The sequence below is a fragment of the Lepisma saccharinum genome, chromosome 24, assembly GCF_977018435.1.
Source record: "Lepisma saccharinum chromosome 24, izLepSacc3.1, whole genome shotgun sequence".
Taxonomy (NCBI): domain Eukaryota; kingdom Metazoa; phylum Arthropoda; class Insecta; order Zygentoma; family Lepismatidae; genus Lepisma; species Lepisma saccharinum.
The window spans coordinates 28,205,717-28,229,080 of NC_139252.1; the positions used below are offsets into that span (position 1 = coordinate 28,205,717).

General features: G+C 38.1%; 1 protein-coding gene across 1 annotated transcript in view; it reads left to right on the forward strand.

The window, feature by feature from the left end:
- LOC145978354 (uncharacterized) overlaps positions 1–23,364 on the forward strand; it is a 60,865-nt gene that overhangs the window by 14,092 nt on the left and 23,409 nt on the right. The window contains exons 4-5 of the mRNA XM_083110951.1: positions 3,002–3,237; positions 10,423–10,516. Coding sequence (XP_082967077.1) covers positions 3,002–3,237; positions 10,423–10,516 — 330 coding nt within the window. The remainder of the gene's footprint in view (positions 1–3,001; positions 3,238–10,422; positions 10,517–23,364) is intronic.

Below are 23,364 nucleotides of genomic sequence, written 5' to 3' on the forward strand. Positions count from 1 at the left end.
CTCCATTCAGATTTGAGATAACATTGGGTCCAGTTGTTGCAGTGTCCTGTTGCTCACACATTAGTGAACAAAGTCCATGTAACACATTCCCGCCCATAAAGGACCATGATCGTTAAAATATGTGCTTGTATGTGCCCATAAACGACTAAGGTTGTTTAGCTAAGGTTTCCATTTTTCAGTTGTTGTTTTTTTTTTTCATTTTCTCTCCCCATGTTGATTGGTGAATGAAAAGAGGTGTACCATGTGACTTTGAGAGGAAGTGCGATGCACTACCTGAGAGCATGTCCGGGGTGCTAAATTGCCGAAGACTGCAGGGGGCCCAACATGTTTGGATCCTTGGAGGACCAATGGGAAGGGGGGGGTCATCGGTAGGGGATACCAGCAGGAACGCCGGGCTAAGAAATTCTACGAATACTCGAAAATTTCATTGCAGCAACATTTTTTTAAAGATAAGTTTGGATTCAGAAAATGCCTGGCCTGGCCATTTAAATGCCCGTCCCAGAGCTGGGCGTGAATGTGTTAATAGCTGTTAATTGGCAAAAAGACATGAGAAACTCTAGGTAATACATAAGCCACAATGCCATGGACAAACTTTCACTTGCACGTACTGGGTACCGTAGCTCGCTATGATGCTATGGGTCCTGAGTTCGAATCCCATCCTGGGCATTGGTGTTCTTTCTGAGTCTCTCTTCATCATATCATCACTCATCTTTGATGTTAGCCAAAAGTGGCAGAAATGCGAAGTGAAATAATCCAAATCGGAATCAGGAGATCAGATCTTCCACCTGCATTTTTCTCAGTTCCATACTTTTGTGGGTTTTGAAGTTTTAGTCCCAAATCATTCATATAATGGTACAAGGGTTGTCCGGAAAGTAAGTTCTGATATATTTAGAAATCATTTATATTAGGGATGGGCCGATACCGATATAAAATTTACCGATAACCGATATTCTACTGATCCGATATAAAATTATAAATGGTCCTTGAAGAACCTGAAAGGTCCATTGACCTCCTTAATAAATGTGTGTTTCAAAGTGACTGCAGCGCAAAAGAAATTACATATTTAGACATTTACTTTCTTTAAAAGTAGGGCATGGAGATTATCCATGAAAATTACAACAAAATGGCAGAATTTTGCTCTAAATTATCAGATATTTATCGATATATCGGATCGGTAAAATAATCGGCAATTAAACCGATACACTGATATGCCTATATCGGCTCATACCGATAGAGTACCGATTAATCGGTCCCATCCCTAATTTATATTGTCATTGTAGCACTGTTATTGAGGTCATTCGTAGTGGGAACCAGTTTTTGTTTTCCTTTGTCATACGAGGTTTTTTCCAAAATGTTCTGCTGGTCAGAAACTCACATTGGGCCTCTTGGTCCCACCCTTTCTGCCATTTTTTAAATGCATCATGGAAGTGCTATGCTCTAAGGATGTTTAGCACTGCCTGTCTTTCTCCTTGCAACACCTCAATCATGTTAAACTGGCAGCCAGACAACTTCATCTTCATTCAGGTTAACCACTTGCCTTACTAACCCGAATTATCTCGGATGTGGTACTCTTCCGGCAAAATATTATCCCGAGTTATCTCGGAAACCTGAGGAGTTTGAATGTAATTTTTTTACCGGCCCGTACTAAGTCGGGCGGAACTTTCATGATGAATTGGGTAGGTGGAGTTAGTTGCAAGTCCGGCCAACAGATGTCTCTAGCGTGCACTAATTTTTGTGCCTGCCTTGATGCACCAAGAAGTGAAGAAAGACAACAGCTTTTCTGCATTGCGTGACATTCGGTTGCTTGCAAGAATGCATTGTTCGGAAGCGTTGTTTCGGTTGGAACTTTCTCGTCCTTTTGGCAGCAAAATGAGTGATATAAGCCCAGACATAAGTGCATCAGAGTGTAGTGTAAGTGCTAGTGGCAGTGAAACAACGCTAACTGACTGTGATGATATTTCAATCGAAAGTTCGCATTCTGATGTTAGTTTGACGTCTGTACGAGTGTGGCAAGAACTTGATCCTGAATAATTACTTCTTTTGTCTTTTGAAATCAATATTATATCATTTATAACATAAAAAACATACCATTTTGTTCGTTGCATTATTGTTAGTAAATATCACAATTTATATCACATTTAACAGCTCCGAGTATACTCGGGTTAATAAAGGAATGCCTATTTGGAGTAGAATATTTTGATTATTTTTGATTGTTGTACCAAAAATCATTGTTAATGTAATTTTGCATGTAAAGTAGTAGTAAAATATAAAATTAAAAAAAATGTAAAATGTTGACATCAATTTGGAAAAAAGTCGTAAGGCAAGTGGTTAATAGAAAGAAGTCACAGAGGCCCACTCAGGCAAGTAGGGTAGGTGGGAGACAAGGGTCATGTTATTCTTGGTCAAAAAGTTCCTGGTGAACAAGGGAGTGTGAGATGAAACATTACCGTGGTGGAGAAGCCAGTTCTTGTGTTGCCAAAGTTTGAAGTTCCATCTTCTCACATTTTCATACAGCTGCCAGAAAATATTAGTGATACATAGAGGCATGCATATTTCTAATATGTAGTAATCAGAGTATTAAGTTTATTCCTGTGCAGAAGAGTCCCTTTTTGCTTCTAAAATATTTACATCAGAATCAATTTTCCCTGATTTACGTAATTCGCAGGATAATTCAGACTTCAGAAAGTGTCATGTTGGTACATAAACTCCAGATTTGGTGTTTATTTCGAATTTTCAAGTTCATTTTGCATCATTTCGTGCACCTTCCAAAAACATGGCAAATGAACATTACAGCATGCGATTTCACATTTCTTGTTTCCGTCAAAACAATATATACATGCTTCTACAAAGAATCAACAAAATTTGCACATGTGCACATTATGATTGCAAGAAATACAGTGTCAATATTTGCAAAGGGAACATATTTGTGGATATACTTCACACACTTTGATTTAAAACAGGAATGCTTGTAACTTGAATATAATTTTCATTTCTTTACTAGTTATTGCATCGAGTTCATTAGATTCAACAGTGCGACTCTGGGATGCACAAACAGGTGAAAAAGTTGGCAACATTGAGGCAGGTCCTGTGGATACATGGACTGTGACTTTCTCCCCTGATTCCAAATTCATAATATCTGGAAGCCATTCTGGTAAAATCAATATGTATGGTGTAGATACAGGGAAGCAGGAGCAGACATTAGACACAAGAGGAAAATTCACATTAAGTATAGCATACGTAAGTAGTTGGAGTGAGTACATACCAGATTTTCAATTGAATTAGTGGATGTAATCTTTAAATCAATTTTTTGAAGATAATTTTATTTTGATTTCTACATTTCTGTTATGTTTATTCAGTATTTAATATTGTAAACAAGACATTTCTTCTGTCATACATTGGGATGAATAGAAGAAAGTTTATGTTTTTTGGAACATATACAGGGTGATTTATAATTCCTTCAGGGGTTTCGAACATGTATAGTACAAGAACCACAACACATACAGAAGAAAGGTGTTTATCAGTGCATAAAGAATCTCTACAAATTTGCAATAGGCTCTATCATGTAATTGCACTAGATGGCACTAGAACACAGTTAACACAAACATGATATGCACTCGTAAACACAGAACATTCTGCATCTTAGAATTTGCGAAATATGAGTTAGTTGTAATGGCACAACGGAGATTTCATGTGAAATATCAAACCGGCACTTACAGGAAATTCATGCGTGGTACAACAAGTTCAGGGAGACTGGCTGCCTGTCGTATTGATCGCGATATGTTGGGACGTGTCTGGCAGGAACTTGATTTCAACATTGATGTCTGCCGCATCACCAGGGGTGCACATATAAAGCACCTATAAGATATGTACCAAACTTGGAGAAATTCTTTCAAAACTCCAGAGGGAATTGTGAATCACCCTGTATTACATATGAGCCGATACCTCTTTGAACTGGTACCTTCACTCTTACCGATTCCCACCAATAGTGGTGCTTGAAATATGCAACAACTAAAGTTATTCAAAATGTTTATTAACATTAGTGGGTAATTATGCAAGTCTAATTGTAAGCATCAATTTACGAAAGTTGTGCTTCAAAATATTAAAGAATTACAAAAAGAATATTGAAGTGCCTGTTATGTAAACAAAAAATACAGTTTTTCACAAAATATTGATGGCGAACTTGAAATTATGCCTAATTTCCGGGTTATTTAGTCTAAAAATGTCACGTGACAATTTTGCGGACCCCGCAAAAGACCAAAATGCCTGACTAGCTGTTGCTAGTTCCAAGGCCTAGCGGTCACGGTTTAACCATGTTTTCATAGAAAAGTTGTTTGGTGTGAAGCCAACACTTAGTTTTTGGTGGACATTGTTATTAGAGAAACGTCGTATCTGTGGGGATTAAGGAACACATTTATTTTCAAGTATATGTGTATCCTTTGGTGAAAAGCCTCCTCTTTTAGCGAAGTAATTAGGAAAGAGGAGCATAAAATAAAGCGGTAAATACCGACACTAAAATGGGTTTTCATGTCACTCCCAAGGTTGTGAAGGCCATCGAAGAAGAGAGGGAGTTCACCTTGGAATGGTGATGTATCCAATTGTAAGAGGGGAATGCTGGAGGGGAAATTTCACCTTCCACGCAGGATAGGAGCGCTCATAGTCCATGTGTTCTACCCATCACTGACGGAAGTCACTAGGGGACTGTAATAGGTCGATTTTTGTTTGTTTTAGTTGTGGTTTTTGTTTTTAACATAGGGAATTTTTAACCAGCGAAGACTTCCATCGGAGTTTTTATGCTGTCACCGTAAGTTATTTATCTTTTCTATCCTCAACTTACGTTTTAACAACGCGGTACCATGTTTGGCACCTAAATTTTTTTTTATTTTATTACCTGATGAAGGAAGTAGTACAGGCTTCCAAAACGTCGTTCTGAAACATTCCTACTCACTCACGTAAGTTATTTATATATTTTTATTTGAATTGATAGTGAGTAAAACGCACCATTGTAATATGTTCATTAAAGAGGATCATGTCTTTTTTTATATGGGGATTATTTCTTATGTAAATCTGTATATATTTAATCGATAGCCTTGTTATATATTTCCAAACTGAACGTCTGGGCTACCATTCAAAGATAAAAGAACTAAGTTTTTCCCTAATGTCCATGGTAAAGAATATGGTAGTTATTCAATGTCTTCAGTTCGATTGAACCATATTGTTAGTTTTTAAGGGCATGCGATACAATTTCCACCGGAGTCTTCCCAAGCCCTTCCGTCCATGGCAGTGTGCCAACTTAGCTCTTTTGGAGCCAGATCTGGCTCTTTCGTGCACTTTAGCCGGACCCTGTGGCCGAGTGGTTAGCACATCGCGCTGCGACGCCAAGGGTCCCGGGTTCGAATCCCGCTCAGGCTTGGTTGTTTGCGAATGTCCATTCATCACTCATCTCCATCTTCACAAATTAGCCTTGAGGCACAAAACTCGAAGTAAAATAAACTAAATCAATCAATCAATCTTTCGTGCACTCGTTCGGATGTGAACTGAGACACCCACCCCCCGTGCCCCTACTATGATGCCATTTCTGGTTCTGATCCACATAGACCACCTTTCGTCATAATTATACATTTTGCACGTGACGTGATATTGTTATATTGGCTGCGTCGCCCCACTCTCTCTTATCTCCCCAGCTACTTCTTTATAGCGCAATGTTAGACGTGAAATTGACATAATATTGTCGTCAGAGAATTCTTTACTTTCGATTTCATACCACCATCGGTGGATTATTGAGATGGGCGATGCCGCCCGATCTAGATGTTGAAAACTAAGAATAAATTGTCATCAATTTAGAGTTAACGATAATAGCAGTGCCCCACCCCTTTGACAACTAACATTACCCTAGAAGGCACTTTATCCAGCCATCGTAAATCTAGAGTCCATGAGAGTCAGTTTTAACTCCATTTAAGGTGAAATTTAGTTATTTTATGCCCATCAGGTTTGGCAACACTGCCAGGAGACAAGGAAAAAAGCATTGATCATATGGGAGTATGACTTGATTCATTCTCTTGTGAATATAAAACTTCCGATGGAATAGAAAGAGATGTCAACGGGAAGAGGGCAGTTTGAAGATGAATTTCACCAGCGGAAAAGTCGAAACTTCCATTTGATTAGCTGTAACTTGATGTTGAAGTTGATTCCCCATAAGGAATACATGGGATTCTGAAAATTATTATTCATCATCTTTTTCAAACATCGTGTCCAGCTTAATAATCAACATAACAAAATTGTTTGCACTTGCAACATGGAGAGAAATTCATACTCTTAGATACACCCAGGGTTTGTTTTAGTAGCAGTGCCCATTCAGGCGATACTGAAATAAATGCACAATTGGTGCGTAATTGTATCTCCTCGCCTTAAAGTGTAATGCTAACTATTTGCCTGGGGAAGTAACAAAACCAGTACTCTTAACAGGTCGAACCAAGGCAGGTTACTGTCCTCCAGAAGCAAGAAATAAAGCAAAACAAACAATAATTAAAGTTGATTAATGATTTCTTTTTGCAGTGGCTGAAAAATATTTTGGCAATAAATATAAAATAAATACATCCCTTTCTAGTAGTTTTACTTCATGTGATAATCACTAAAACTCAGAATTCTACAAAATACCTCACCACAACTTTAACACTAGCCTGTTTCAATATTAACATGAATTCTTGCTCTATCCATTGTCCTTTCGCTGTAGATTACAATTAAATATATGACAGAATTAGGGGGACAGGTTTATAGTAAATAAAACCTGCCAAAAGAGCTAATAAATGTGTGTGTGTTTGTGTATGGTGGAATTTTGGATTAATTTATTTATGTAAAGAAATATGTTTTTGAGTGCTCATTCATGAATAGCTCTTGCAGTGGCGGAGCGTTCCGTTCCAAAAGAGTATGCGTAGCATGATGAAGGCTACGCTTATTTTTGGGCTGGCATGGTCAGTGATTTATCTACATACATCGACTTTCCCCCGCCCCCACTACACACACACACACACACACACACATTTTTTTTTTTTCAGAACACTTCCCTGGAATTTTTCACAAAACTCTAATTTTGGAACTAAATATAACCTTACACCCCATAGAAACAAAGTTACGCTACACCAGATTAAAAATTCTGGGAAAATCTCTGATGCCTAGTGTTTTCTTTGCTAGGCTGTGTATCTCCTACAATTCAACTGAAAATAACGTCAGTCTTATTCCTATCACAATGAGTAACCTAACGATAATAAATATGCAAAGTTAGATAAAATGAAGAATAATGATAATAAAGAAACGAAAACAGAAGGAAAAAAAAAGTGCTGAATACTTTTTGCAACCGCATAACCAAGTATCAGCTTCGTATGATAAATCACAAAATTGGTGCACTTTATTTTTCGTTTCTGTTACCACCTACTACATCCACAAGTTTCTTCTTGGCAGCAAAATCCTTGCTGGAAAATGGCATCTTCGACAAGTTCTCCACTCCACAGCACCAGGCACGTAGCCGTACCCCAGCTATGTGCCTGCACCGGACAATCACACTCGTTTTCTTCCATAATGCACTTCACTATCACACCACAGCACAGGGACAACAGCCCGCTTTTCAATAGATGGAATTCACAGAAAAATATCGCAAGACTTAACCATGCACACAACAGGAAAGGAGAAACAAAAACAAACCAGATCCAAAAGCGGCCACCACTCAAAGCAATGATGTTTCTGACTCAGAAGGGAATATCTCCTTCGGATATAAAGAAATTCTCTCTTGCCTTCAATTCCCCATATCTTGTAAAGAAATAAATAAATAAATTGTAAAAGCAAATCTAGCACCTAAAAGACCATAAACAGGCTTTTGTACGTTTTCTGCTCATTTTTAGGTGTTTCTCCTTTTTCCCCTTCCTGTTAGATTTTTACTTCACAATTCCCTGTTACTGGCAAAATCTCCTTAAAACACCGCCTGCTCAAATTTTCTTTGCAACGAACCATTCATTCATACCTGACGATGCTGGAGCCCCCTCCTCTTGCAGCACCCATGAATTCACTGTTAACCAGTGAAGCCAACCCAAATATAATGGTGCTAAATCTCTCGTAAGTTTAAAAAGTCTTTTGGAAGTTGGGGATATAAATAAAACAAAAGGGCCGCTGTTTGTGGTAGTTGAATTTTTTCAAACTTTTCACATATAACGTCCAACCTATCCCGTTGGTTGAACCCTTCAAATTTATATTTATGTTTTTATTATTAATTAATATTAATAATATGTAGATACAGAACAATTTAATAGTATGTAGTATAATTTCGGAGTTAAAACGACACCATGGATGTGCAGAAGGTGCAAGGTGAGAAGGCCCTTTCTGGAAAATGAATTTCGACCATAAAATAATATATTTCACACATATAATTTAATTTCAGTCACATCAAATGATGTTAGTTATTGTAAGGGCGTTGCAGAAAAATGTTTACTTCAAATTGAATTAATCTATTGAGGAGGCAACTCTATTATTGGGAAAATATACCTAGTTTACTCCACCCCTGGAAAAAAATACTTTGCTTAATTCTCCCTGGTGGAACAAGAGTTTGCAACGCTGCTGTCAGCCTCTGGGCGTAGGCTTACACATGTAGGGTTTTGGCCCGCTCTTCTCCATCCAGAAAGGGTAGTTAGTTACTACTCGTTCGCGGTCAGCAATTTGTAAGGCAAAATTCAGAAGGTAACAATCAGTAACACTGATGTTGACCCAAGTTGAACTTGGAAGTTGTTTGTGAATTTTGTCATATAATTACAGTAAAAACTGCATATCCCTGAACCTCTATAAGAAGGAAACCTGTAAATACGGAAAGAAAGTCCCCAGAACGGACCAATTTTATACCTGAAAATGACCTGCTTAAGGCGGAAACCTCCTTAACGTGGAAACGGAACACCATTTAAAGACAAACGAGATGTTCTTATTCTCAGTAAGATGGAAATTTCTTCCTTTATTTTTTTTGCTCGCAAGAAAACAATGCAATACTGTAAGTGGAACATGCCTTTGTTGCCACTCGCTTATCAGTAACATTGTCGATCTGAAAGAATGAGCTACAATACTCATAGCTGTTACGGTTATGTTCATTCATCTCTTACCCTCTTTCTCCATTCTTTGTCTATTTCTCCTCTGTTCTTTTGTCATCTTTCTATTTTTCTTGTTATCTCTCTTTGTTTCTTTTTTTTCTTCACTTTTATCTCAATCTTTCTTCACCTCTCTTATTCCATCTTTCTCTTTCCTCTATGCACATCGCGCTACGTTGCCAGGGGTCCCGGGTTCGAAAAGATACATAAGTACGTACTGTACATTCTTACAATACTGTAAAAAGTGTACCAACATGTTGTGTAGTTACACAATTGTAATCCGCTATGCTTATTGTGACTGTATCGCATTTTTATTCATGCATTAGTACTCTACGTTATAAGTAATGCAAAATGTAAATCTGTCTTTCCATTATTTCCTGCAACGCTCTATACTGTATTTAAAGTCAACCCTGTATAACAAGGAAAACTGTTAAGACGGAAAATTTTGCTTGGAACCATCATGTTCCTGGATAGACAGGTTTTACTGTACATACATTTTACTAGAACTAATAAAGTGTAAGCCCGGCTTATACACCTGAACTCTTGCATGTACAACTGTGATAGTGACTGAAAAAGAGAGTGGGGAGGAAATACTGCTTGAAGTTTGCACTTTCCGTCGCAATACTACAATGCAAACACACTGCCTCAATTGCAATGTTTGGCACATTTCTGATCTAATTCTGTAATATTTCACAAAAGATAGTTCACGTGGTGAAAAATCAGGCATTTTGCATTGCTTCGCAAATAGAATCCACATGTATTTCTTCATTGAGAATGCCATTAGGTACAGGATCCTAGAAATTATATTGCTTTTTCACATTTTCACGCATCACAAAAAATCCATTTTCCTACGTACAATCTACTTGCTAAGAAGATATTTATGAATAAGGATGATACTGAAGAAGACCTTGCTAGAAGGTTGAAACATTATGTTTATTTTTAAAATAAAATAAATTTCTACTTTGGTCAGCATATTGAGTTTTTCTTATCATGGAAACAAGGCTTAATGGTGTTATACATTTTCCTGCATGAATTTTCCCAGAATTTAAATTTTTCTGCATTTTAAGTTTTTTACCTTGATCCCCCTGAAAAACGTAAAATCGAGGTTCCATTGCATTAGGCTCAATCTAAAAGTTACCATTTCCATGTATTACATGGAAAAAATACTGAATATTAGTATGAAGCCATTGACTACGTATTTAGGTAAGTTAAGATGAGAAAATTTGTGGTAAGGTTATGTACAAATATTATTAGCATAATGCATGTCGTTACCTAATTACCCAGGCTAAAAAAATCTTGTTTTCAGAGTCCAGATGGAAAGTATATTGCAAGTGGAGCTATTGATGGAATCATTAATATCTTTGATGTAGCATCAGGAAAATTAGTCCATACGTTAGAAGGTATGTTCTGTACTTCAAAATGGTTTAACTAAATATAAAATTTGTATTACATATTGTTTTCATGAATACATGTATTGCATTATCGCTTACTTTGTGGAGGCATACTGAAATTGGTGACATTTTTGAGATCACATACAGTGGACTCTTAATTTGAACAGAAGTTTATTCCCCATGAAATCATCTTTAATGATACATGTTGTGTGTTAATTCTAATTTTGGATAAATCGAATCTTTTCATGCCCCCCTTGGAGTTCGAATTAAAAAAAGAGTCCACCATATTATCTTCTTTTATATACTAATAATAGGAATTTAAATATCCTAGGCAGACTTTACACCAGATCAGTCACCACCTTTGCAGTCAGGGCTTCCCCAATGGTCTAGTGGTAACATTGCAACCTTGTAATCAAGGGGTTCTGTGTTTGATATCTGTTAGAGGTACACAATGGTTCAATTTCAATTAGCCTACTTATGCATAAAGTGAGCTTAAAAAACTTTGCCCACTCTGTAATCTCAAATGCAGTCAATGTGTCATTTTCTCTAACAGTATAGTGAGACCACAAACAAAGGAACCTTCGGCCAGGAGTGTTAGTGCATCTTCGCCTCTGTCCGTTCAGCATAGGCCATAAGGAAGCATGCTCCACTATGCTCCTCCCCTTCAGGTGCAAGTATGATGCACAGGACATGTGATTCTGCTCAGGTTATTTTGTTTGTGGTCCACAATAAGTATGTGAGTATCCAGATACTCTTGTTTGAGTTTACTCATGAAGAAGATTTGCTTAGGATGGGACCAAATCCCAGGTGTGCTCACTCATCCCCATTCCTCTCGATTTTACACTCACATTCACCCACCACACTCACTCCACCACTCTCAATTTTTGGCAAGCCTAGCTAGAGAACTGGGGTTTTCAGCGTCAACTGTATCTTTTGTAACGTTTCCGATTGTTTCATAATTTTTTTAAATTTTGCTAGCAGAAAGACTAATGATCGTAGAATTTTGGCAATCATTGTCACACGAAATTTGAACTTCCTTAACGTAATAAGCACTGTTTGGATTTAGAAAAAAAGTTATTTATGTTGGGGAAAAAAAAACTTACGCAAGCATGGACAAGGCACTCTCCACTGATAGAAGCAACAGCAAGTATCATAGAATGGCGGGAATGAATGTAGAAGTAATTTGGAACCTTCCTGAAACTAATCAGCACAGTTTTCATTTCAAAAAGTCCAATTGATGCGTAAAATAAAATGTTAGAGGTACCTTGCCCAAAACTCCCCATTTTACATGGTTGACACATTATACAGGCTACCACCTAACCTAACTATGAAAGCATTTAGGGATACAGTAAAAACTGCATATCCCGGAACCTCTATAAGAAGGAGACCTGTAAATACGGAAAAAAAAGTCCCCAGAACGGACCGATTTTATACCTGAAAATGACCTGCTTAAGGCGGAAACCTCCTTAACGTGGAAACGGAACACCATTTAAAGACCAGTGAGATGTTTTTATTCTCAGTAAGACGGAAATTTCTTCCTTTATTTTTTCCATCGCAAGAAAACAATGCGACTCTGTTGCCACTCGCTTATCAGTAACATTGTCGATATGAAAGAATGCGCTACAATACTCATAGCATCTCTTACCCTCTTTCTCCACCTTTCTTTGTCTATTTCTCCTCTGTTCTTTCGTAATCTTTCTATTTTTCTTATTATCTCTCTTTGTTTTTTTCTTTTTCTTCACTTTTATCTCAATCGTTCTTCACTTCTCTTATTCCATCTTTCAGTCTTTCTCTTTCCCTCTATGCACATCGCGCTACGACGACAGGGGTCCTGGGTTCGAAAAGATACATAAGTACAACTGCACGTTCTTACAATACTGTAAAAAGTGTACCAACATGTTGTGTAGTTACATAATTGCTATGTTTATTGAAACTGTATCGCATTTTTATTCATGTACATACATGCATTAGTACTCAACATTATAAGTAGAGGCACATATTTTGGTAAATAAAAAAGCAAAATTTCGGTACAAAATCATAGTTGATTTCGGTTTCAAAAGCGGTAAATAAAATAAAATTTTGATGTTATAGCGGTGAATAATCACATCAAAAGTGCTATATAAAATGACATTTTGGTTTTAAAATTGTGAATATAGTCCTAAATTTGATTTAAAAACCACTTATTACACAAAATAAACTTATCCCTTCTAATAGCACATTTATGTAGTTACCAGAGTACTAAGTTTATTCCTGTGTAAAGGGGTCCATTTTTGCTTCTCAAATATTTACATCAGAATTAATCAATTTTCCGTGAATTGCATAACTCACAGGATACTTCAGACTTCAGAAAGTGTCGCGTCGGTATATAAAGGTAAATTTCGTGTTTAAGATTCAATTTCGCATTTTGTAGTTCATTTCGCATTATTTCGTGACAAAACAGGGTAGAAAAATGCACCTCACACCTTTCAGAAACATGAAAAATGAACATTACAGCATGTTATTTCATATTTCGTGTTTTCATCAAAAATGAAATTTGCATGCCTCTAATTATAAGTAGTGCGAAATGTAAATCTGTCTTTCCATTATTTCCTGCAGCGCTCTATACTGTATTTAAAGTGAACACTGTATCAGAAGGAAAATTTTGCTCGGAACCATCATGTTCCGGGATAGACAGGTTTTACTATATTATTTTAATGCTAAGAAAACTGACCTGCCTAACCTAACCACGAAAGCATTTAGGGTTATTATTAAAATACTAAGGGAATTAAACCTGGCCCTACTGACCTAACTACAAAAACATGTGTTGAAAAAATCTTTGAACATTTTGGTGGCAAGAATTATATAGTTATATAGAGGTATATGGAAGTGGAAAAACAGTGTCGGAAATACGCAGTAAGTAATTTGAATTTTTTTGAATTTGAATTTAAAATTTTGGGAGCGTCAGCACTTAGGCTATTTTGCTCCCGTCACATTATACGGGGGCCAGCCCCTTATCATTACAAAGAACAACTCTAACGTTGCATAACTAAAAATGTTAAAATGTTCTGACTTCTGATAAAAGCTGAGGCTGTAAACGGGCACTCAGCACACACAAGGACAAAAACAGGACAACACACACAAAATTATACTGGCCATAGTGCCAGTCGCCAGAGCCTCGTTAGTCTCTTGTCCAGGGTGCACTACGTGGAAGTGAGGTTGACTTTTGGGCGCCTACGTGGAAGGTACCCCTTACACCCCACAGTAAGTAATCACTAAAATTCTGCAGTATTATTTAACAGACGTAAATCAAAATCGAACCATGTAAAAAATGTATACGTAACATGATGAAATCGTAATAAAACAACTTGGGCTGTATCTTTACTTTGGAAAATTTAGTAGGAAAATTTGAAACTGTCAAATTGACCACTGTCATCGTTCAGTGTTAACTCACTTGATTACATAATATAAGAGCAATCTGTACTTGCAACAACTTACCTGTGCATTTCAGAGTGCAGTATATATTAACTGCATGTGCATTAGATGAAGCTGTTAGAATCCACTACATGTTTATGGCCCGGGGAAAAGTCTCGGCTGCTCTCATACGGGAAAATTGAATTTATGCTATAGTGAATATGTTAATTGTGCACAAAGTTCACCATAATGTCTGCTAACAGTTGTATAAAGTTCAGAGACAGGTGATGATATACAATAATAAAAATATATTAAAAACTTACATTTTGCGAGTATCTATGGTACTTCTGGTACGTTTCGGGATGCAACTGCTCCCTTCTTCAGGCTGTTCACTTTTAGGTTATACTCAATTCATAACCACGTCGACCTTTTATTAGGTATAGGATATGGGATTGGTTAAGTGTGTGTGGTTAAAAACAGTAAAAACCTAACAGGTGCACGTCATATTACCATGCTGTTTTCCTGATTAAAAACGGCTCCTTGAAACATTAAAACTTTAAAACTTAATAGCCACGGCCCGCATGTGCTGCAATTACAATACTCCCAACGTTTCCTCGTAGAGTGTGAGGTGGGTCACCTCCCCTCTCCTTCCCCTCTATTTCTCCTCCAGTCTTTCTCCCTCCCCTCCTCCTTTCCAGTTCACGTAAAGTCAAGTGAGAATTCCTCTTCCATTTGAGCTTGGCATGCTACTTCCGGGGTTACGTTAAAGCCTATTTTTACGTATTACTTCCCATCCCACTTCTTGAACATCTTCCCCCACATTTCGTAGATATTCCCATCGTCTCTGTTTAATTTATTCCCTCTTCTCTTACAAATATACGACCCTTCATATACCTTCCTTCTTATAGGTTTTTCCTCTTCCCTAAGCATTTTCCGTTTGGCGATAACGTGGCCTTTGTCAAGGATATGTTCGGAGAGCCCCATCTTGGGAATCCCCTCCCTTATATCTTTGTCATCCTCTCCCCACCGAACATTCATGCTTCTTCCTGTTTGACCCACATATTCCTTCCCGCATTGGCAAACTATTCCATACACCCCCTTCATCCCTCCCTCATTTATTTCTTCCTCTTTTCCATCTTTCTTATTTACCGGTGAAATGCTTTTCCAAAGTTTTTTGAGCTCGCATCGCACACCTTATACCATACCCTCTTACAAGTCTCTCAATTTTCTCTGATATTCCGGGAAAGTATGGAATGCCTATATATTTATATTCCCCTCCTCGTCTCTAACTTCTTCTTCTTTTCCTTTTCTGTCTTTCTTCCTTTTATTCCTTTCTAATTCTTTCCCGTGTGTGACCTTAGCTTTACCTAAATTCCCTTTTAACTCCTCTTCTCTGTATCTGTTCCTCTTTCCTATTTTCATTACCCATTCTATCTCTTTACGCAAATCTGCTTGGTTGTTACATAATCTGTGAGCTCGCAAAAAGAAGTTTTGAAATCGTTTTTCTTTGTTCTGTTGGCATGGGCCGATTCTTTGTTGATGTATAGATCTCCCGATAATGCCTTATGATGTACCCCTGTATGAATTGTCTTTCCTTCTAAACTAATTGCCAGGTCTAAGAAACTAATCTTACGGTCTTCCATCTCCTCTTTAGTAAATTTTATTCTTTCTTCTTGTTCCCTTAAGTTTACGAATAGTTTCTCTACTTCCTCCTCCTCACCAATAACAAGGATATCATCTACGTATCTGCCGTAAAACTTAATTTCCCTGTTTATGAGGCTAAGTGCTGTCTTTTCGATAAAATGCATAAATATACTGGAGACGATTCCTGAGACTGATATACAGTGCGTCCAGTTCCTTGTGAGGCTGAGAGATCGAGAAAAGTGTGGCGGGCAGCGCTAGCGGAGATGTCAACATTTTCGAGCAGTAGCAAGGCTGAGAGATCGGGAGAGGTGTGGCGGGCTACGCTAGCGGAGATGCTGACATTTTCAACCAGTAACATCCCACTTATTTTCATGGACATATCTTTAGCATGCAGGTATTTATATTAATATTGCAAAACGAGCACTAACCTGTGTTATAAGAGTTGTTCAAAATGATGTCCACCTGCATTCACACATTCCTGGCATCGTTTGATGAAATTTTGATTCACATGCAAAAGTTCTTCTTCCAAGTTCTGCCCTTATATTGTCTTTTAGTTCGTCAATACTATGAGGGTTATTTCGGTAGACTCTATTTTTAAGATTCCCACAAATAATAATCACACACCTAAGTGTCATACATAAAAATTCTTTGTTCGAACGTGAACTTTGCGGCTGGCAATTCAATTGCATCACTTAGACACAACACACACACACTGCAATTACACAAAGAAGTAGCATGGTAAGTAACCAAAAACCACACTCTTTCACACAGTATGAAATTAACATGCTCTTGGTTCAAGGTCTGTTCCTCACTCCATTCACAGCTCTGTCCAGGCCACCTGTAGTTGCGAAAGAAAGAACAACTCAAGCTTGGAGCTTTCAGATTGCAAACAATGCTCACGAAAATCATTGACTTTGAACGGTTTAGTCTGCAACATAATCTTGATACAGTGTTGCACATTCGAAACCTCCAAACGATTCCGAGTGAAGCAAAATGCTTTTGAGAGTACACTTAAGCGGGATGTTACTGGTCGAAAATGTCGGCATCTCTGCTAGCGCCGTCCGCCACACTTCTCTCGATCTCTCAGCCTCGCAAGGAACTGGACGCACGGTTTAATGGTTATGCTATGTCATTTCACGTATAAGTAAATCTATCTTAGTTTTGCACTATCCTTTTTAATAACCTTATACAATGCCAAGCTGATAATAAATATACTAAAACTTGTTATATTTAAGCAAGTGACCACTGGATGATCAAACAAGAGAAACTTTCTGTTTGGCATCAAGTTTAAGCTCTTGGTGAACTATAAATTAATTTGATAATCAAGTTTTCGCTGAACCTATAGGTTCTACACACCCTGAATAATTTCTATCGATCTTTGTTCTTCTTGGGGCTTCTGCATAGCCAAATGCTTAACACTCTCGCCTTTGGTGCAAGCAGTCCTAGCTTTGATTCTCATTGGGAGCCCAAAAATTTTAGCCTGATATATGCTTCATGCAGGATTGTAAGTTTGCCTTTGAAGCACAAGTGCATCATTCGTATTTCCTTCTTTGAATGCTTGACTATCAGCGGCACTGCATAGCAGGCTTTTCTTTCATGTCACATTGCTGAATGATTGTTTGAAATTAAAATTAGCTTCGTTTCTCTTTAGCGCTTCTCTCTTATCATTGTTGAATCAAATGGCATTATAGTTCCTTTTGTTTCTTCCTCATGTATCAAGGCATCATTTTATCAACAAAGAAATTTTCTTTTTTTTATTCTTGGTAACATTGCTAGTCTGTAGGGATGTGACGAAGCTGAAAATTTGCCGATGCCGATGTAATCACCGATAATTTTTGGAACCGATACCAAATACGATACATAACATTATTCAACAGAAATTGGATGTTATTTTCAGCATGACAAAAATAAATTTGCTATGTACATTTCTATTGCATATCATAGTAATACATATGCAATGTATTTTCTCAAAAGATACATTTGCATCTAAACAAAAGTCGTTATGTGAACCTTTAAGAAGAACATAGATTCTCAAGAGATTTAACATTAGTACACAAGCAGTTCTTTGAAATGCAAAATGAATTCCTGTTCTTTATGTTGTAAATTCAATGCTGCCAGATTCAACTTCAGAAACACGAGTTTTTGAAGCACTTCTGGAAGTAACCAACTTCTCTTATCGCAAATCTGTCTAGCAACACTGAATACTGATGCAGCAGGTATCCCAAGTATTTTCTCACCACTTGCTTCCGGTTTGGATACTCACTCCTCATCATGTGGAAAAGTTGGTTCAAAAATGTACTGTTTTATTTCTCATTTTGAGATAGGTTGATCCTCTGAATGAGACTTACATAAACTCTTCAAATGATGAAGAATCGTAACCTAATTTTCAATAAATGTTACAAAATTAAAATATAAAACTTATTAGAAGGTAAACTCTAGTATTACCTGTACCGGTTTAAATATCAGATTTTTTGCCGATATGTAGAGGCACATATTTTTGGTAAATAAGAAAGCAAAATTTGGGTATAAAAACTGAGTCAATTTCGGGTTCAAAAGCGGTAAATAAAATAAAATATCGGTGTTATAGCGGTGAAAAATTGGATCAAAAGTGGTATATAAAAAGACATTTTGGTTTTAAAATTATGAATATAATCCTAAATTTGATTTAAAAACTACACTTATTCCACAGAATTAACATTTCACTTCTAATAGCCCATTTATGTAGTTATCCGAGTATTAAGTTTATTTCTGTGTAAAGGAGTCAATTTTTGTTTCTCCAATATTAACAGCAGAATTAATCAATTTTCCGGGAATTGCATAACTCTCAGGATAATTCAGACCTCAGAAGGTGCCGTGTCCGTGAATAAACCCTAAATTTCGTGTTTAAAAGTTCATTTCGCTTTTTGCAGTTCATTTCGCATTATTTCGTGACAAAACATGGTCACAAAATGCATCTCACACCTTTCAAAAACATGAAAAATTAACACTACAATGTGTTTTTTCAAATTTCGTTTTTTCGTCAAAAACGAAATATGCATGCCCCTACCGATATGTCAATTTCTGTCGATTTTCATACATCTGTAATCTGCTTCAGCACATCCCTACTAGTCTGAAACATTACAATTTTATTTCCTGTACCAATAGAGAAAAAACACTGCATTCTGTTGTTTAGAATGTCCAGGAATGCAGGACCTTGCATTGAATATTTATTTATTTTTTTTTTTTTTTTTTTTTTTTACCACAAGTGAATTGAATGTCTGAGAACTTTTGAAATTTATCACTGGACTTTCTCAAGCAAACCTATAAATGTAACATTGGTTTTACATGTGATTATGTCATGTTTCATCAATATCTAGCAAAGTATTGCCTGCCTCCGTGGCGCCGTAGTTAGTACAGCACGCTACGACGCTAGGGGTCCCAGGTTCGAATTCTGGCATCGGTGTTTGTGAGCGTCTCTTCATCATTCATCCTCATCTTCGCGATTAGCCAAACGTGCCAGAAAAGCAAAGTAAAATAAACAAAATCAAATTCTAACAAAGTATTGAACCAACTATGCATTAATATAGCCATTTCAATATATTATACTGTGTTATATAATAAATATGTATAGTTGATGGAATGCATGATCAACAAGCGTCTCACCTGGTTTTTGGAGGAAAACTGTTTGATAAGTAATTTTCAATGTGGTTTTTCGCTCCAACCGTTCCACACTGGACCATCTGGTTCAGCTGGAAACACACATTCAGGACACATTCCTCAACAAGGAACATTTAGTTGCAGTTTTCTTTGACCTCCAAAAAGCATATGACACAACGTGGCACTTTGGCATCATAAAGCAGCTCCATTCTTGGGGCGTCCGTGGCCATATGGCGTACTTTATTCAAAACTTTTTATCTGATCGTTTTTTCCATGTACGTGTTGGGAACTCCTTTTCAGATCTTCACGAACAAGAGAACGGTGTCCCGCAGGGCAGCGTACTTAGTGTGACTCTGTTTGCCATAGCAGTGAACAGTGTTATGGCAAGCATTGTTGCCCCTGTACATGGTCTTCTGTATGTAGACGACCTCACGATCTTTTGTCGCTCACGGAATCTCGCATCGGCTTCTCGTCAACTCCAACTGACAATAAACCGTTTGGTTGAGTGGTCCTCCCAAACAGGTTTCACCTTCTCGTCCGAGAAATCCGTGTGTGTCCACTTTTGTCGTCAGCATACATGTATTTTAGATCCTGACCTGTACATGGGAAAATCTCCCCTGCACTTCGTGAATGAGGTCCGCTTCCTGGGCCTCCTCGTTTTCGATAAGAAATTAACATGGCTACCTCACCTTCGCCAGTTAAAGTTCTCTTGTCTTCAAGTTCTCAACCTTTTACACGTTTTATCTCATACTTCTTGGGGTGCTGTTAGGACGGTACTGCTTCACCTGTACCGTGCACTCATCAGGTCGAAGCTTGATTATGGATGTGTTGTGTATTTTTCTGCCCACCCATCTAGATTTCACATCCTAGACACCGTCCACCATGCTGGTATACGTGTGTGCTCTGGTGGCTTTCGTACCAGTCCAGTCGCCAGTTTATACGTAGAGGCATCTGAGCCGTCGCTGTCTCTGCGAAGACAGTGGCTTTTAGTGAACTACTTCCTCCATATTCGCTCGATGCCTTCACATCCTTCATTTCACACCATCTCAGACGAGAGTAGGCTGGCAAGGTATCGGCTCCACCCTAGTGTCACTAGACCATTTGGTGTTCGTGCAGACGAGATCCTGTCAGCACTTTGTGTTGTCATTGATCATCCTGGCATCTCTCCACTCATTCCGCCTCTACCGACCTGGGAGTTTCCTGCACCTTCTATCGATTTCTCTCTGACTGCCCTTCCAAAGGCAGAAACACCAGTGGTTGTATACCAGCAACGGTTTTTAGAACTTCGTGCGAAGCACCCCAATTTTAATGTGTTTTACACGGATGGGTCCAAGACAGTCGAATCAGTTGGTTGCACCTTTGTCCTAGACTCTCAAAGTTCAAGTTTCTCACTACATCCTGCCTGTTCCATCTTTACGGCAGAGTTGTAAGCCATTCTAAAGGCACTGGACTTTGCAGACGTCAATGGGCTAAAGAAAGTCCTTGTGTGCTGCGATTCGACCAGTGTGTTGCAGTCTCTGGATTCGCCGTATTCCCGGCATCCGGTAGCGCAACGCATATTCAGACGGCTTGTGTCCTTATCTGCCAGCACGGATGTACACTTCTGTTGGGTCCCTAGCCACGTGGGCATTCAGGGGGAACGAAGCAGCTGATGCTGCCGCCAAGTCTGCTGATGCAGATGGCAACGTTCTCGTCCACCTTTTGCCAGCTAGCGACCTGCAGAATGTGTTCCGTTGTTGCCTTCTTGCCAATTGGCAGGCCAAGTGGGATGCAGAAACGGGGAACAAGCTTCACGCTGTTAAGCCCACCACGTTCCTCGTCCCGTCCCTCTTGTTGAGAAGAAGTTATTCTTACCCGCATGCGTCTAGGACACAGCCGTCTAACACATGGTCACCTGCTGCAAGGGCTGGACCCTCCGTTGTGTCGTGTTTGCAATGTAGTTTTAAGCATTCGACACATTCTTGTTGAATGTGTCGATCTTGCTTACCTCCAGCAGACTTTTAACCTTTCCAAAGGACTATTTACACCCCTTTTTTAAGTTCTCAGTCAGAATTTTAGATAAGGGTATATTTCCCCGTATACATAGAAGGGTGCGAAATGGCCTTAAGTGCTGACGCACCCAGAAATTTTAAATCAATTCCAATAAATATGTATATGTGTATGTAATAAATGTGTTTAATTATAACACTATTACATTGTAATGTAATAATTTGTGTTATTACGAGGAACATGAGAATTCATAATTAGGAGAAGAGGAGAAACTAGTTCTCACTTTATCCGTGAAACTGTTTTTTTTTCTTTGTTCTATTAATTTCAGTGGCCACTGCCACCATGCTCGTATTGTGATAATATCGAACGCTGTGCGAAAATAAAAATTATCTATGTGAATAAAACATGATGCATTTGCATGTCATGCGACACAGAGTAACAGAAGATCATACTGTATGCCGGTGACGCACATGTGTGTCATTGCAAAATTTACATGAAAATTGCAAATTTACAATTTATGCTACAAAAAATAAGCAAAATTACATAACAGCCTTATTCGGCCCCTGACAAAAGTATCCCAATTTTTAGGTGGCAGTGAACGTGTTAGAGAAATTAGCAGCATTGGCAATAGTTTTAAATTCAGGATCTCTTTATCTGGATATGTGTTTTACAGTTTTCCAAACTATCAGTATGTTGACTCCAGGTATGCAATTTTTGTCTCTACCAGTTGCTCACAAGTTAAAAGTTTTAAAAGTTTTCAAAATCGAGTTCAGTGTTCTGTAAGTATGCATTAAGTAGGTATTCAACATTAGTAACTGTAGCACTGAAGTTACGAGATAAATCACTTGCGTATGTTTGCATCATTCAATCCATGAGACTTTTCCGACATAATTCTACAGTCTTGATCATTAGTATTTTTCAGATTGCCTAACTTCCAATTCTTTGTGGTGTGATTACCCCATTTGATTCCAAAAAGTGGATTTTATTAGGAATTGTATGTAAGATAGCCGGTACCATGAAAATGTATAGACACCACTGCTGCACCATTGGGCCTTCCCAGTGGTGTAGTGGTAATGTCTTCACCTTGTAATCAAGAGGTCCTAGGTTCGATACCTAGTGGAGGCACGTAGTGGTTCAGATCCCACTTTAAACTGTAGGCCCAGTCCCAATTAGCCTTACTATGCATAAAATGGACAAAATGAATCAAAAATCATCAACGCTGTGCCATCTTTGGATAGCATCCTGCAGTTCATACAGATTTTTCCTGGTGGAGGAGACTGTCCTTGAACAGCTTGTTCTACACTTAAATGCTCAGTGGGATTAAGATCAGTGGAACATGGGGGGATCACTGAAGCAGTGTTACACTGTCATGCTCCTGTAACTACTCTGAGATGATACCAGCCCCATGGCAGGACAAATTATTCTGCTGGAAATAGTAATTTCCCTCTAGATGTGCCAATTGCATGAAAGAGTGTACATGGTCACCAACAGTTTCAAATATCCATCAGTGCCCCTATGTTTATCTACAGGCATTAAGGGCCCCAGTCCATGCGAGCAAAACAGTCCCTATACCATTACAAAGCAGTCTAAAGGAGTTAAATCACAACTTCTTGGAGGCCAACTAACAGTTGCATTTCTTGAAATTATCCTTTCACCAAACTGTTTTTGCAATACGGCGATAGTGGCATTAGCAGTGTGACATGTGGCACCATCTTGTTAGAACAACATGTCCTCCAAATCAATTTCATCTAAATTTGGCCACAAAGCATCTGTTAACATCAATCGGTACTGCTCACCAGTCACTGTAACTGCATCTCCTACCTCGTTTTGAAAAAAAAATGGTCCGATGATGCCACCATGCCATAAACCACACCATACAGTGACCTTTTGCGAATGCAAGGGCTTCTGTTGAATCTCTTGTGGATTGTTTTCACACCAAAAAAGACAATTTTGTTTGTTAACATATCCACTTAACCAGAAATGAGCTTCATCTGAGAAGATAATTTTTTTTTTAATAATAACCAAACGTTCTTGTAGCGTGTATTTAGCCATGATGAATTGTCACAGTATTCTAAACACAAATGGCAACTAGTGACAGTTATAACATTTGAATCATAGTTGCCAGTTCATTTCAAAATCATGTAATTCCTATTGGAAAACCCTGTACTTTAGTGTATATTTCGACACATTCTTTTTTC